The sequence below is a fragment of the Symsagittifera roscoffensis genome, chromosome 5, assembly GCF_963678635.1.
Source record: "Symsagittifera roscoffensis chromosome 5, txSymRosc1.1, whole genome shotgun sequence".
In the NCBI taxonomy this organism is placed as follows: domain Eukaryota; kingdom Metazoa; phylum Xenacoelomorpha; order Acoela; family Convolutidae; genus Symsagittifera; species Symsagittifera roscoffensis.
The window spans coordinates 13539475-13556367 of NC_087066.1; the positions used below are offsets into that span (position 1 = coordinate 13539475).

At 36.8% G+C, this 16893-nt stretch overlaps 1 protein-coding gene across 3 annotated transcripts; it reads left to right on the forward strand.

Annotated features, from left to right (window-relative positions):
* The first annotated feature begins 624 nt into the window (after nucleotides 1–624).
* LOC134846502 (uncharacterized) lies at nucleotides 625–13916 on the forward strand. 3 transcript variants are annotated; one of them, XM_063863885.1, is made up of 4 exons: nucleotides 625–1132; nucleotides 1737–1969; nucleotides 2171–3034; nucleotides 12961–13916. In XM_063863885.1, exons 2-4 carry the CDS (start codon nucleotides 1772–1774, stop codon nucleotides 13669–13671), a joined length of 1773 nt encoding a protein of 590 aa, XP_063719955.1. In that variant the 5' UTR covers nucleotides 625–1132; nucleotides 1737–1771; the 3' UTR covers nucleotides 13672–13916. The 3 variants fall into 3 exon arrangements, with proteins under 3 accessions (XP_063719955.1, XP_063719956.1, XP_063719954.1); XM_063863886.1 differs by lacking the exon at nucleotides 625–1132 and adding an exon at nucleotides 1273–1418 and having other exon boundaries at nucleotides 1716–1969; XM_063863884.1 differs by lacking the exon at nucleotides 625–1132 and adding an exon at nucleotides 1273–1418.
* Nucleotides 13917–16893: the final 2977 nt, after the last annotated feature.

Genomic DNA, 16893 nt, shown 5'->3' on the forward strand with positions numbered 1-16893 from the left:
TTATATGAGCCCTATAAATATAGAAACAGAACTTTGTTAATATGAATTATTTGAAACGTTTAGTTTCGTTTTTGTTGCGAGGAAACTATGTTTTTGTGTTATATATTCAAACCCAATTGAAGCTACTGTGCTACGCAATCTTAAAGTTAACGCTGAGACGAGCTGCATATGTTCATTATACAGAGTACAGTTCATCTAAATTCGGGCTCCAATCATTCAATTTATTGACAAGTCAATTTCATGATTACTGTCATTTTTTGTTCTTTTTGAAGGTAACCCGTTCGTTATTCGTTTAGCTTTTTCGGTAAATAAAAACTACCATCTTAGGATTTTCCAGGGACCTGTTTGTAACCAAAAAAAATTGTAGTATGCTACAAAAAAAATTGACTACCAAATTGACTACCAATGTTTATTTTTACCAACGCCTTCAGAAACTGCAGCAGTCGTAAACTTGCTGATTTTTGTGCTAAACTGAGCCAAAGGTACGGTAACTTTTCGATAAAAATTCTGATAATAAATCAGGCGAGAGTAATAAACTTCGGCACCGTACACTTAATGACAAATTGAATAAAAAGCCAACTCGCTTTCATCTCAAGTTTCTGACTGCTTACTTTTATACCGGTATAACGATCTCAATACAAAACCATCGAGCAAACGTTTAGAAAATTGATAGTTTTTTGCTTTCTTATTTCTGAAACTTAAGCTGTTTTTCTTTTGTCTGTGCAAGTCTGCTCGAAGCGCATCTGATGCCGCAAATTTGTTGTTCAGAATCGCTTGCTAAAAAGATGGCCGCCGAATATTACTTTGATGCTCACTGATTATCGATTGATGATATCTTTGCTCATTTGAAAAAATCAATTCTTAAAGGGAGTTATACTTTATCAAAATCAAAGTCAAGAGCGTCTTTTATTTTGTACCAAAACTATCCTTTATGCTCGATATATTTCTGATCGGCTTCTTAAAATTAATTTTATTACTTAATTGATCTTATTTTTTAATCTCTCAAGTTTGTTTCATTCTTATTAAAGCCACTTATAACATATTGTTAATTTGATTTCAAAAAATCCGAGGTAAAAAAGATAACAGTATCACGTGATAGATGACAGTATATTCTTCGATATAATTCCAAAAGGTAAGTCGCATTACTTTTTGCTTTAAAGGTTATAATTTATTGGTAGATTATGAGTCATTTTTACGCAGCAGACGGAATGGAGTGTGTTGTGGTTTGTAATCACAACTAACAATTTAGTTCAATCAACCGGCAGAAAGATTCTACCGTTTTTCTACGCAGGTGTTTGTAGAAGCTGCAAAAAACTGACTTCTAAATTCGTATGCGTGCTGAACTCATTCGCTGTTTTATTCAACTCAAACTGCCGTTTGTTTGTGAATGGTTCATCTTTCGAGAATTATTTGCTTTAGTAAGTATAAAACCAGAAGATAAAACCTAGGTTTAAAAAATCCAAGATATAGTACATAAAAAGTAAAATAAGTAAACAAAACAAAATTTAGGCGTTTTGAAAAGTTAAAAGAATTGGCGTTTTGAAAAGTTAAAAGAATACAAAATAACGTTTTTTTATGACAAAATGTTTGCTGGAACTAAACCTGGAAATATCCCAGGAAGTTTTGGTTTTTCTCCCAAAACTGCGCTCTACTGTAAAACTATATCAGCTCTTTACGTCAGGTAGTAAAAACATACTCTAATTTTTGTGCTTCAGAGTAATCATACTTTTTTCCAGGAGTATTTTAACTTCTCCCAAAAGACCTCCGCAAAATGTGGTCTACTCAGCTACATATCTTGACTCAAATCTTTCTGATTCCATCGATATTCTCAAATGAACGACCTTCGAAGAGAAGAAACGTGGAAGTAGAAAAGGTCAATTGGATCTACCAAGTAGATGCAGATCAACACGTGATCACCTTTCGTCCCTCTAGTGATGAACTTGAAGTCCAGCAAGATTACAGCAAAATTGTTAGTATGCTTCATTTTGTGGGTCTTTGATTCTCTCTGTTGGAATGGAGTTTGATAATTATGGATCAGATTTTCTCAATTTATCAATTTTTGAGTTTTTTTTTGCACTACCATTATTTAGATTTTTTGTCGATTTAACAATCCTCCATTCAAGAATTTAAACATCGAAATTGTTAATCCTCAGGAAAATGTCTATTTCAGGTGTCCGAGTATGAATTCCTGATAAAAGTTGAATGTGGTTCTATCGGCACTTTTGATCTCGGAAAATTTCTCACTTCCAGCACACTCTCAGAATCAACTGCCAACTGGCGACTGAAGTTTTCGACCATCGAAATAACAGACGGACCGAATCTATCAGAAATCATTCCTTCTAAACTTAAGATTCTGACAATCAAATCAATAACTTTGAATAAACTGAGCATGTCACATCTCGAGTTTAAAAGTTTTGCAAATTTTCCCAACTTGGAGACGCTCACGCTTCAGAACAATATGGCCAAAGAAATCTCAATTGACTCCAAAATTGCGCAGCTTAAAAAGTTACGTAATCTGAATTTAATTGGAAACAGGCTGAAAGAAGTTCCCTTTATTGACTGCAGTTTTGCTGAGCTAAATTTGAATTTCGAGGACAATTTAATTTCGAACTTTCCATTAGAGAGATTCCAAGAGATGTTTAGCAGATCTAAATCAGTATCAGTTAATTTTGCAAACAACCCAATCAGCTGCGACTCTTCCTGGATTGAAATAAAGTCTGAGTTATCATCTTTGAGCTACCTCATGATTGAGTTCAAAAATGTTATTTGCAACCAAGCTACAGATGCGAAAATGAAAAATGTCAACGTCGCAGAGGTGAAAAATTCCGAACTGAAAGCTCCGGTTATTCCAATTTTCAGTTCCGAACTGAATAAAGTCTGGCAGTTTGATGCCTTTGCGGTGGCTCCATGTGCGATAGAAAATGAAGAACAGATTTTTCCGGATGTGTTCAAAGAGTGGAGATTTGGCTCTTCCAAGTACGTGTTGCAGAGTTGGAGGAACGAGCTCATTTTCAAATCTTCGATGGTCCCATGGGTAAGTTACTTCGTAGCAATTGGCTGAACCTGTAACTCATAGCAACAAACTTTTCCGCTCCGAGTCACCTGAAAACGGATCTATAGATCCAATGGTGATCCCCAGGCTGTTGTAAATTTACTCAAGTGTCATCTTCTGTACTTTTGCATTTTTTGTGCCTGAAAACATTTTATTTTTTTTATTATAAAAAAGTGTTTTGCCCATAATGAAAGAAAGTAGTCACTGGAAAGTAAAATTGTACGATAAATTAATTTCGATAGCTTTTTTTTTCTGATCTATCTTTTGTTCTTACGTTTCGAGATACTCTCAACATCTTTTATCAGATAAATTGTAAAATGGCACGTTTTCCCCACGTAAAATTTTGACTTAGTGGCTCGTAGCCTTGTGTTATAAGACGTTCACTCTGAGAACGTCAGATCACGTGTTCGATTCCCTGCCCTGGCAAGGGTAGCATACATGAGGAAGAACACTGGCCTGACCTCTAGCTTCAGGTCTACCACTGCTGGATCCATATTGCCAAATTAGTGGTGCAACTTTAAGGTTCTAGCTAGAAGGCTGTTCAGGCCAACTGATTGCTCTTTTGCGATTCGCAGGAACCGCAATTATTACTAGAAAAGAAATTATTACCACAAAGGTTCACATTGGCACCAAAGGAACCCATATGATCATTAGGCCAGTTTTCACATAACATCGCCAGCACTTTTTATTGAACAGAAATCCAGTCTTTTTCTAATATTTATTGAAAAACTCCTTTTTCACTCGAAAACTCCAAACCTGGTACATGGCTGCATTTTAGTTGGACTGCTACATATGATTATGCAGTTTATTGAAAATCTAGGGATGTTTTGTCACATGTACTTCTTGTCAGCTTGGTCTGTAAAATTAAACGATGTGATCGTAAAAAAGAAAATTACTTGACTTGGTATTTTAACAGAAAACCGTAAGCTACGTTTGCGCTGGTTGAACAAATTTTTTATGAGTGAAAAAAACATCTGTCAATGCTTTCATTTCGTGACCATTTGTAAAGTATCGAACTGTTGCGACTCATACATGACACACTGACCAGAAAAACTTCAGAACTTTTGAGCCCTCTGGTCAAACTCTTTATCATCTCTCACCGTCCATAAATTGGTTTCACTGTGACATGCGAGCCATAACGAGTACTTTTGTTCATTTAAACCTGCGGGTGGTTGAATCGCAACATGATCATTTGCTTCTTTATAGATTGACTTTGAGATGACTTAAGTTGACGTAGTTTTAGATGATATCACGCAAAGAACTTCTCTGGTTCTGTGATTGCTGCTTTTGTCTGGCTTGATAGAAAGATTTCTGCTCTGTTAGTCAAGGGGGGGCACTTCTAACTCAGATTGCGTGAAAGGGTTTTTCAAGGCTTATTCTTTAGCTGGACATCTGAAATCTCGTTTCAACTAATTTTATGACCTTAATTTACTGGCGACAACCTTTTTTTAAACATTTTTTGATTGAGTTGTACAAACCGAAAAGGTGCGGCGTGTCTTCTTTTCCGAAACAGCATAAACAAATTGAATGATTTAGAAAACCTGTAAAAAGTAAATAAATTGAAAAGAAATTGAAGATCCTTGATTTTTAACACAAAGCGACTATGAAGATTGAATATAGTTTTTGTTCTGACTTTCGAAAACAGTGACGGAACTTTTTTCCTTGTGGTTTTTTCTGCCACGCTTCGAGTTTTTAACTAGCCTTCTTGATCGTTTTTCGTATATAATCTGAAAACTATTATTGCCCTGAGCTCCACATCAATCATTTTTTGTAAAATTGATCGAAGGTTACTCCTCATCATGGAGGAACCAAATGACGGAACGATGGTAGAGATTTTAAAAATTTTTCTTATTTTTTTCTGCGGTTATTAGTAATAGGGACGTTTTCACAAAATTTTCGATATTCATTTAGTTTTGTATTGATTACATTTTAAACCATCTGCAATGTATTGACGTTTTGAGCTCAAAATTGGTGAAATTGCGGTGCTTTAAAACTGATAATTTGGCTAACTTGGGACAGTTATCGCGCAAAATATATCGGGCTATTAGCGCGTGCGCAGCGACTTGATTCTGCTCAGTACGTTTTTGTTACAAAGCGTATGGGAGGATAAACTTAAACACAAAAATGAAAAAAATTAGTTTGATTTTTTTTTGATTATTTTTCAATAATTTTTGAACTAAATTATTTTCATCGATTAAATTATTTTCATCGACGTTAAATGTCAGTGATGACATTCGTTTTCTTTGTCCTGATATAAAGCAAATTTGTTTTTATTACAACTTTCTCATTAGAATTTGTCTTTAAAATTTGAAAACTTCGCAAAAACTTTAGGGATATCCGAATAAAGCACACAATCAGCTTCGCTTATACCAGACCAACAGTAGACTCGCAGCGCAAATTTAAACATAAGTACGATCTTTTCATTTACACCCTAGGGGCCAAACTATTGAGTTTTTCACTTGGTAAAGAACCGTTGCTGACCGAGTTTTACCAAAATCGCGAGGCAGTCCAACGATTAATTAGAAATGCAAACAAAGCGCAAACGTCAACCACCTTTGCTGACGCATTTATATTCTTGTACGATATTTTTGACGTTCATTTTATAAAGACATAAGTAGCTTAGGCATAAAATACCAATCCAAACTTCCCTGACAGGACAAATGACTCAGTAAGACAAATGTGTGTTCAAAAATCTAGCGCTTAATGGATCATAACTTATATTGGCAATAATAAAGAGTTAAGATGTACCAATGGTAACTTGAGTATCTAACTAAAGTTAAAAGAGGATAAAAGTAATGTTTGAATTAAAACTGACTGTAGTCTAAAAAGAGCAACTAGTGACTCGAAGTCCACTGGACTTCGTAGAGTTATTATTGACTGGTATGTAATTAGGTCATAGAGGTCAAGGTTATAACATACTAAAAATACTGAATCACAACATTCCCCAGTGCACGAAAATTAATATCTGCCCGCTCAACGATGTAACCAATATCACACATACACTCCATCTCCCCTCGCTCCACCAGGGCCAAAGAAGAAACAAAACGTAACCGCATTTAGCACCAATGGATTTTTACAGAGAGTACAAATTACAATGGAGGTAATTATATGGTGATATATACAGGCTACTTACAGGTTTATACAGATATCAACACTGACTGTACAAAATGATATGTACAAATGTGGGTTATGTGATGTTTGTACAATTAAAAACAACTAACTAACTCACTAACTAGGTAAATACTACACGAGAAGAGAAAAAAAAATTAAGTTCTAGGTATCCAATGGATACGAGCTAAATCAAATACGTAACATGTCATGTTACCACAGTTTAAAAGTTTTAAGAGTCTGAGACCGTAGAATTGTATCTAGTGTGGAAATTATCCGCTTCTATTCTTACATCGGTGTCGATACCCGAGGAAATGTCGCTAATGTTGTCCTCCTGAGCATTACTGGTAACTTCTACCAATGGTGACGATACACATGCCGTCCTTATCGCCTGAGAGGAAGGAGTTGAGAGTTCGTCTTGTGTGGTTTCAGCAACCAAGATCGTATGACGTGGGATCTCGTCAATGGGTGTTAGATAATCTGAGGGGGACGTCATACCGAATGAAGGAGTTTGTTTCGGACTCTTCGCACCGGAAAACGTAATAAGCGGTTCGTCATCGGAGTCTACTGCACTAATCGTCTCCGTACTGAGCGTCACTTGGTCGATAAACCGTCTATCGCCATAGAATTTCGGGGGGCCTGGATTTCTTCTAGCACGATGTTTCGAAGATATCGGGGTTTTTGGTGTCTCCACTGTCTTCTCCGGAGAGCTATCCACTCGAATTGGGTCATCGCTTGTCCCCGTTGGTATATTGACAGTTGTCTCAGTGTTGATCTGTCTTTGTGTAGTACTCCTTGAATGATCTAAATCACTATGAAGTTTAACAGTTGGTGTATTATATACCATTTCCGCTTCCGTACCCAAGTAGTCGTCAATGACTTTATCCCAAAGGTCTAACTCTAACGACGAATCAAGATTATTGTCATGTAATTTTGAACCTTTCGAGGTCGTGTAGAATGGTCTCCTCTTTTTGCTCGAGTTTCCAACCGTTGGTGTGAAAGTCATCGAGGGGCCTCCTATGTTCGAGTCTCGTCTCTTGGAAGGGGAGTTTCTTTTTCGCTTGCCTGCTAAATCATTACTATTAATTAGCGCTTTCGGTCTTGCCGTGAAGGTCTTAGGAGCTGCCGGTTGGGTTTTGCTAAAGGCTAAGTCCGATTTTCTTATCACATGTCCGTTATCTAATGTGACCGTATGTTTCGTGTCTGACATGGGTTTATTTCCCAGTGGTTTAAAATAAGGTTCTCCTTCCTTCCTGTTAACTGTTTTCCTAAACCAGTTACCTCCTTGGCTGACAGTGGGGCTCGCTGAAGATTTCTATCTACTTTGTCAGCGGGGTCGCTCTCATAGCCTCTTTCTTCAATTGATCTGTCTTCTAGGTAGCCGTCTTCGAAAGCATCATCAGCCCCCCAGTCTTGTGCTCTGTCCTTCGTTATGATTGATTTCCCCTTATCTAAACTAATTGCGTGAGAGACCAAAGATTTCCAGAACGTGTTGGGAGATCTATTAAAATGTTTTGAGAAAGGAGAGCATCCAATGGATGGTTGTTTCGTCGAGCGTATGTTCCAAATAATTTTATCAATAGCCGAATTTAAAGATGGTTTTGGATCGTTGAACGACATTGCCAGAAGCTTAGCTTTGACCGTGTAAATGAGTCTTTCTACTACCCCATTGGATCTATGATCGCCAACCGTACATAAAACTAAATTAATGTTGTTCTTCTCGCAGAAGTTTCTAAAATCAAACGAAGTAAAACATGACCCATGGTCGGCTCTAATGGACTTTGGAAATCCATGAAGATGGCAGTAATCTGTCATGAAGTTTAAGATTGAAGAAGTCGAGGTGTTGTTTACTATCTTCGCAGATGGAAACTTTGAAAAACGGTCAATGCATATCAAAAGGTATTTTCCGTTACCCCAGCTCTTGTCCAATGGGCCGGCGAAGTCTAAATCTACTTCTTCATTTGGTTCGGTCAGGTTCGGTAATTTCTCAGTTTTGTTCTTCCCCAGTAACACTTTTAGGTTCTTACCGGCCATTATGCACTGGGTGCAATTCTTTCCATGGTGGTATATCTCTCTGTATAAGTGTGGCCACCAGATGTTTTCTGCCAAGGCTTTCATCCCAAACTGCCCTGGATGAGTCTCGTGAAGGAGTGACAGAAAAGGTGATCGTAATGCAGCCGGCACTATCAGTTTGTTATCGTTGAATAACAGCCCTTCTTTCACATGTATGTCCCTCTGGAAGTTCTTCAAATAGGCACCGAATTTGTCCAATGGTTTGCCTTCGAGTACTGCCTTCTTTACTTCCTTGAGGATTTTGTCTTCGTCCGTCATGAATTTAATCAGCTTATTCGAACAATGATCTGATAGTGATAACGGGTTGTCTGGCAATCTGAGATCTCCCTTGTATTTGGCCAACAGTTTTTTTGTGTAAATCTGACATTATGTCGTTATTAAAACTCAAAAAGATTCCTTTCTTTTCTGCCCTGAGGGAAATTTTTAACACGCTAACCGATGTAATAAAATCTCGTAACAGTTTTTCTTGATCTGAATTTAATGACTGATTGATTAATAATACTGATTGGGAAAGAGAGAATAAAAAAGTTTTGTCTGAAAGGTAAAAATAATTGAAATCGAATTTTGATAAGTTTAAAGGAACACAACCGCTTGTGCAAGACTCTGAACGCGAGTGATTGGAATTACAAATTCTGATAGTGTCGCTTACGTAATTCAGAATATTCGAGAAGAACGACCGTTGGATGCTTTGTGATAAATCTTTCTTTCCACCCATTGGATTATTGCAATCCAAGTTACTAATCGTATTTACATCCAATGGATAATACGCTTCGTTCTTTTTACAATTATTCTTTTTACAATCTTTATTTACAGAGAGGTTTTCTACAATCTTTTTTACTGTTGCCACTACAAATTCGCTATCGTAATGTGATGTAGGGAGTGCTTTACCCGAAGGTAATCTCGACAATAAATCTGTAAATCCCATATCTTTTCCCGGAATGTGCTTGATCTTAAAATTAAATGGTAACAGTCGATTTACCCAACGGGTTAATCTGCTATGCATTGTTTTGTTGCTGTGGTTTGCATTTAATGCTGATAATAATGCCTTATGGTCCGTCACAATTTCAAATTCGGCACCATACAAGTAATTTTTAAAATGTTCTGTAGCCCAGACTACTCCCAACAATTCAAGTTCGTTTGTAGAATATTTACTTTCGTGGTTGTTTAAAAATCGGGAGGCGAATGCTATTGTTACCCAATTTTCTCCATTCCATTGTTCTAGGGTAGCTCCTAAGCCGTTATGGGAAGCGTCTGTCTTGAGTCTTGACATCCTTTTTATGTCGAAGTGGTTATTCTCTGTTATCTTCACTATCTGTTGTTTTAGTTCTTCAAATGCTTTGGTATGTTCGTCGTTCCATTGGTAAACTGATTTCTTCACGAGAAGTGGTCGTAGGGGAGAACTTAGGGCGGACAAATTCGGGACGAATTTCATATACTGATTGATCGATCCAAAGAAAGACCTTAGTTCAGATATGTTTTTGGGGTTTGGTAGATTTTTAATCGAATCTGACTTTCCCACCAATGGTTTCACGCCCGATTTTGATATCATGAAACCTAGCCACTCTATTTCTTTTTGGAAGAATGCACATTTTTCCCATTTTACCGCCATGTTCTTGTTGTCCAAAATGTTTAAAATGTTTGTTAGTATCGTTTTGTGTTCATTAAATGAACCTTTCGAAGCTATTAAAATGTCGTCGATATAACAATTGGTAAAAGGAATATCTTTCAATAAAGAATCCATTACCCTCTGAAATTCGTTTGGCATATCGCCCAATCCGTAAAATCCAGTTAAAAACCTATAGGTTCCAGTGGTTTCGCCCCCCACGATACTAAAGTTACACTGTTTGCTAGTGTCTGAGCATAATTGTAGTTGGCTGTATGCGTTCTTTAGATCTAGATTACTAAACCAAACTTCCCCTGACTCTTTGCTTGACAATTGGAGAGCAATATTATCGATCAGTTCATGTATGTTTGGCATCTGGTACTTGTTTTTGAATATCTGATTATTTAATAATTTCGAATCTAGTGCCAACTTGATGCTACCGTCTTTTTTTCTTGTAATCACAATTGGGCTTATAAAACAATCTTCGTCGCATTTGTTCAACTTTAAGATGTGCCCCTCTTTTTCCATTCTATTTAGTTCCATTTTTACGTTATCGAGTAGATGTAAGGGAACTCTTCGACCTTTGGTTTGGATAGGTTTGAATGGGGAGTGGAAATGAGTAACTTTTCTGTCCGAAGGTATTTTTCCCACTCTGTTAAATAGCCCTTTGTACCTATGATACAGATTAAGGGTCGTATCTGAATAATTATTTGACTTACACAATTCTGTGTGTGATATGTTGTTGACGGGTAGTAGAGGCTGTCTTTGGGCTATCTCTATTCCAATTCTCGGGAGATTGTCGTTACCCAGGATGTTCCTCTCATGTCCAGAAGTGATGAAAAATGGGGATTCGTCCGCGGTCCATCCATTGGATTGTAACCTCACAACCACCTTCCCGATGATGTTGATTGTGTCGTTAGTGAATCCGCAGTATAATTCCCTCGTTTTCTTCTCAACTGGCTGAATCTTCAACTGTGGATTTCTCAGCTTCAATTCGTGAAGTACATTTTGTTTCAGGAAACTCACTGGGCTTACCGAATCCACTGGAATATTCAAGTTGACTATCGCGTCGTCTCCCAAACCGATGTTGACAAGTTTTTTTGTTTCCAAACCATTGGTATCGTAGATTGTTCTAATGTTGAGGACGGAATAGTCATCGTTATCACTTATCCCCTCTTCGGTCCAAGCGTTAATAACTCCACAAAAATTTTCTTCGCTTCTCATCTGAAGATCTTCTGGGGAATATGAACAATTCTGACTATTTACAGCTTCATCTACAGTATTTACAGCGGGTTTTCTTCCTTTCGATTTACAAAGTCTTCCAAAATGTCCTTTATATTTACAAATATTACACACGATTTCTTTCGCCGGACACACATTCAGATGACCCTTGGTAAACGCATTCCCGCATTTCATACAAGTATTAGATCTTTCTATGTTTAAGCTTGGTTCCTTTTTAACTTTGTTGAAGTTTTTATACCCTCTTCCACTATTTCCTGTCGTGTTGAAAGATCTAGTCATATTGGTCAGTTTGAGGTGGTTGTAGTAGCCTTTTTCGTCAATTATAGCTTGGTTTAATGCATCCAATGGATTGAGAGTTTCCGAAAGTAGTCTACGTTGTAAGTCGCAGTTTTTCATGTTAAAGATAAATACGTCTCTGATCCACTCCTGTTCTGCATTAATTCCAATTTCACATGATCTCGCCAAGTCTGATAACGCGCCCCAAAATTGTTCATAGGATTCTCTATCCTTTTGTTTCCTGCTCAATAATTTGTATCGTTCGAATGTTATGTTGGTTGGTTTGATAAAAGCCAATTCTAGCATTTCGTAAAACTCCTTGAATGAGATTCCTAGGATTTTTACCCTTGGATGTTTCTGGGCGAAAACTCTTTTGCCTTCCGCTCCTAAGGCCAAGTATAGGATTGACCTTACTTTTTTATCGGCCTCGTATCTCCTCATTCCTCCGAATTTTCTCTTTTCTTCTGCTAGTCTTTTCTCTTCAGCGTGTTCATAGACTCGCATTGTTTCTTTGTTCCTGGCCTCCCTGGCTTTCCTCTGTTGGTCAGTTTCTGACTCCTGGGCGCCTTCTAGGATTGGTAACGTCGTCTCCCCTTCCATTGGTTCTTTGAGTTATCGCGCAAAATATATCGGGCTATTAGCGCGTGCGCAGCGACTTGATTCTGCTCAGTACGTTTTTGTTACAAAGCGTATGGGAGGATAAACTTAAACACAAAAATGAAAAAAATTAGTTTGATTTTTTTTGATTATTTTTCAATAATTTTTGAACTAAATTATTTTCATCGATTAAATTATTTTCATCGACGTTAAATGTCAGTGATGACATTCGTTTTCTTTGTCCTGATATAAAGCAAATTTGTTTTTATTACAACTTTCTCATTGGAATTTGTCTTTAAAATTTGAAAACTTCGCAAAAACTTTAGGGATATCCGAATAAAGCACACAATCAGCTTCGCTTATACCAGACCAACAGTAGACTCGCAGCGCAAATTTAAACATAAGTACGATCTTTTCATTTACACCCTAGGGGCCAAACTATTGAGTTTTTCACTTGGTAAAGAACCGTTGCTGACCGAGTTTTACCAAAATCGCGAGGCAGTCCAACGATTAATTAGAAATGCAAACAAAGCGCAAACGTCAACCACCTTTGCTGACGCATTTATATTCTTGTACGATATTTTTGACGTTCATTTTATAAAGACATAAGTAGCTTAGGCATAAAATACCAATCCAAACTTCCCTGACAGGACAAATGACTCAGTAAGACAAATGTGTGTTAAAAAATCTAGCGCTTAATGGATCATAACTTATATTGGCAATAATAAAGAGTTAAGATGTACCAATGGTAACTTGAGTATCTAACTAAAGTTAAAAGAGGATAAAAGTAATGTTTGAATTAAAACTGACTGTAGTCTAAAAAGAGCAACTAGTGACTCGAAGTCCACTGGACTTCGTAGAGTTATTATTGACTGGTATGTAATTAGGTCATAGAGGTCAAGGTTATAACATACTAAAAATACTGAATCACAACAGGCAAGTTTCGGCGGTACTCGTATAATCATAGATTGCTCGAGAAAATGTCAACCAATTCATGTCCTCTTTTTAGGCTGCGATTGACAACGAAGGCCAACTTATCATCAAACTTCACTCCAAAAACAACAAGCAGAACAACATTCTAGAACCTTCTCCGGATTCCGATATCACGTGCACTGTCTTCAACTCCTTCTTCAACCAGACTATGAAGTTGGACTTAATCGACCCTAATTCGTCACTTGAGTCTTCTTCGACTCAATATTGGCCAGTTGCTCACTTGCTTTTGGTCTTCTTAGCTTTTCTAATCGCATTCCTATCTTTAATTCTGATGCTCGTTTTTCTTATTTTACGTTTTTGTACCAAAAAAGGATCAAAGTTTTGCTCGAAAAGACGCGGGCGGAATCCGAACTCAATCACAGACGACCCGGTTACAATCTATTCGATGCACGAATCAAATCGCCGAGGTCAAAGCAACTCGCGCATCTCTCGTGCACTTGACGAATCCGCAAATTCGCGCATCTCTCGTGCACTTGACGAATCCGCAAACCGCAATGTGTTTGACCCTCCGAAGTCTAATGAATCATCGCCGACGTTCTCGGAGGGGGCGTCGCATTTGGAGTGGGACCCAGATCAAAGTGCCGAATTGTACATTACACGAAACAACTCGTTGTGGAACTCGAGAATATCCGAACCGTCTACACCCCTGTCGGCATCATTCGTCTACGCCAATCGGTCGCGCCTAGGATCTAGGCTTGAAAGCACATGTAGTGAACAAATGGCTTAGTTGGAATAAATTTACGAGGAGTTATTAGAATTTATACATATATCTAAGCGCACCAAGCGTACACAAATGATGAAACAACCTTGCTGATAATTAATTTGAATCGTTTCGTTATTTGTAAAATAACTGAATTAGCTTAACAATAATCAGCTTTTTATATCAAGTTTAATTTCATAAAAGTTGTAGTGTAAAACAATAAAGTGTTTTTTGTTCTGTCACAGATTAGGTTTTCTATTAACATGAATAAAATTTTCTACCAGCTTTTTTTATACCAAAATTGAGCCAGGCGTGAAAAATTGATTGAACACTTATTATCTAACATCTAATTTATTGACCAGAAATGTGAATAAGTTTGGATGAGACCTTTAAAGATAAAAAACTTCACGAAGAAAAATTTCAGCAGGCAAACATGATGAGACGAAAGTGCAGTTCAAAGTATGCAAGAGACGAGAAGAGAATATGGAGTGATGATAAGTCAGAACGGAACTATTACAAGGTCACGAAAAAAGTACCATCGATCCATAGCCAAAAAAAATTTTCCTTAGTTAGTCGCATTCTTCTAAATTAGGACACATTTTATTTTTAAGGTCGCGTTAGTTATCGTTTTTTCAAGAAAAATGTCGAAAGTTGCTCATAGTCACGATTTCGATTTCATATTCAATGGAAACTAACTTCAAACTTATTGTTTAATTTCAATTAAAATTCACTTGTTAATTGAAAAGTAAGTTACTTTCTTCGATTACGTCTCAAATGGCATAATTCCCAAATAGCATAAAAATGAAAAGTTTCCCAAATGGCATAAATTTGATGCAACAGGTGCATTAAGAAAATCGAGAACAAGTTTTTCGTTAAAAATAACGCGAGAACATTAGTCAAGTTGTCAATTCAAATGTTAATTGACATTTCACCTCAAAATTGTCAAAAAAATATCAAAAGCGAAAATCATAAAGTTGCGGTTATTGATAAGCTTCATGTGGTCAATTTTTCCGACAAATTTGTTGCGTAAAATTGTTTGTAAGCAATTAATTCTAAATCTTGTTCACATGTTTTCGTTTGTGACTAAATGTTAGAATTAGAAATCGATAGAAAACGTTGATAGAAAACGAATTACAATGAAAACTTGAAATGTATGCCATTTGAGAAAAGTTTCATTTTTATGCCATTTGGGAAAATATTCCATTTGGGAAGTTACCCTTTCTTCAATTACAATAAATACAGAAGGTGCGCAGAAACATAACTTGCTTAGATTTGAAAGTGTATTTTATCTTCAAGATTTCCCAAGGGAAAATTGATATTACCTATTGGCCCACTTTTTTCTAATTGTGTTAGTATATGACAAATATGCTCTCCAGAAAAAACAAGACTGCTCGTATCAGGGCGAAACCTTGAATGTTCCGACTGCCTTTTAAGGTTTATGGAGCAGTAATAACATTAAAAAAATTCAATGAAATAAAACAAATTGAAAATTTTTTTTTTTCCAAAATGTGATTTTTTTAAAAATCATCCCCCCACACGCCATGTAAAGTACAAAAAGATAAGTTTCGCTCCTTGTAACAAACCAATTCTGGCAAATAAGCTTCTTTTAACCAATTTGGAACGGTTTCTAAGACGGATTAACTCTCCGCTTACGCGTTAATAGCGCGAAATATACCGCGCGTTAATTGTCCCGAATTGGCCAAAATGGCAATCTTTAAACCCCCGTAACTCTACGAAAAATGATCGCAGGTAAAATATCTTTTCAAATTTGAGCTGAAGACAACAATACCTTTCGAATGATGTAAAAGATTCCGTCAAAAATGCCTAGTCAAAAAGTCGAAATTTGTCTGAAGATAAAAAAACCCGCCCCGAGCACAAATATTCCGTTACTTTCGTATCGAAAGTCGGAACAATAATTTTTTGAAATTTTGAACGAGCTTAAAGAAACAATTTTTCTCTTCGAAAGTTCAAAACTTTTTAAAAAACCTATTGCAATTTCCTTGAGATTTTTTCCTGCCTTCTGTTGAAAAATGTTTCAATTATTCGTTCTAAGTCTCAATGAACGCAGTGTTTTGATTTTGCGAGTGTCATTATTTTTCTCGCAACTGATTCTTATTTTCAATTAATCGTTTTCATTTTTTTGGAATATGTTCCTATGGCAATGTATAGACTCGCATAAAAATTTAAAAACTATAATTATTTCGATCAGAACCAGGGCACATCTGGGATTTTCTCGAGACGGGGGGGGGGGACTCGGGGTTTTCGAAATTTTTGTCGACTTTTTTGTCATCCAGATTGATTTTCTGTGATGTCCCAAATCACTACAAAGAAATTATTTCGAGCAAATTTTTTGTGCCGCAAGCAGTTCTTTTTTGAAAAATAAGGCCAAAAAAGACGTTTTTGTGCACTTAATTGGAAAATGTTGACGAAATTTTGACGAAGTCGGCCAGCCAAAAATGGATGTCTTAAATAGTACCAAAGGGGGACCCTTTGAGTCTGTAGGAGCTCAAATTCACGTGGAGGGGGCCGCCGCCCATACTTTTCGCCCTAATACATGCATACGCTTCCTCTCCCCCTGAACCCCTCAGTTTTCAGAGATTGCTTACTATATCAATTTTATCTTATGAAAAAATGTCGCACCAGTCGTTTGAAGAGGCGAATAAATGCTACTGGGCACCGCAGGGGTATAGCTAGAAAATCCCATGAGATCTAGGATATCCTCTATAATTGATGTTCCTGCGATTCGTAGAGAAACTATTAGTATTAAGGCTTAGGAAGCCTGTATTTGGATAGTCAACTTGTTTGATTTTCCCGGAATTCCAGTCTGAGTTGTTTTGTTGAGCGAAGTTCTTTTTTGCGACGCAAGGTAGTTTTTTGCGTCTAGAATCTTCACAAACTCCACATTCAAGCAGCAACAGTGCAAATGTCACGAAAAACATGATCGACTTCTAAATTCAAAAATGGAATTTAATAGTCGGATTTCCCAGCAAAGAAAATTTTTATCTTTTGATCCAGTTTTCTCAAATTTTGTTCGAACAAGATATTGTAAATCTGTTTTGGAGTAAATGCTTATTGATTGTAGGTCTATATTTGGGTTACGAGCGGCAATAAAGTAGGGTATGGAGTAAAAAGATAAAGTTTATCTTCATTTGGGTCAGGCTGTACTACAGTATGGCTATTTTCAGATCCACATGGTACAGCTGTATCTCAAAAATATGTTAGGCGTAATAGCGTACCTACAAAAAGTAC

Excerpts from the sequence above, each read along its gene's own strand:
- LOC134846502 (XM_063863885.1), top strand. The coding sequence starts at position 1,772 with ATGTGGTCTACTCAGCTACATATCTTGACTCAAATCTTTCTGATTCCA. Across the intron at positions 1,970-2,170 it reads AGCAAGATTACAGCAAAATT|GTGTCCGAGTATGAATTCCT; the intron begins GTTAGTATGCTT and ends TGTCTATTTCAG. Across the intron at positions 3,035-12,960 it reads AATCTTCGATGGTCCCATGG|GCTGCGATTGACAACGAAGG; the intron begins GTAAGTTACTTC and ends TCCTCTTTTTAG.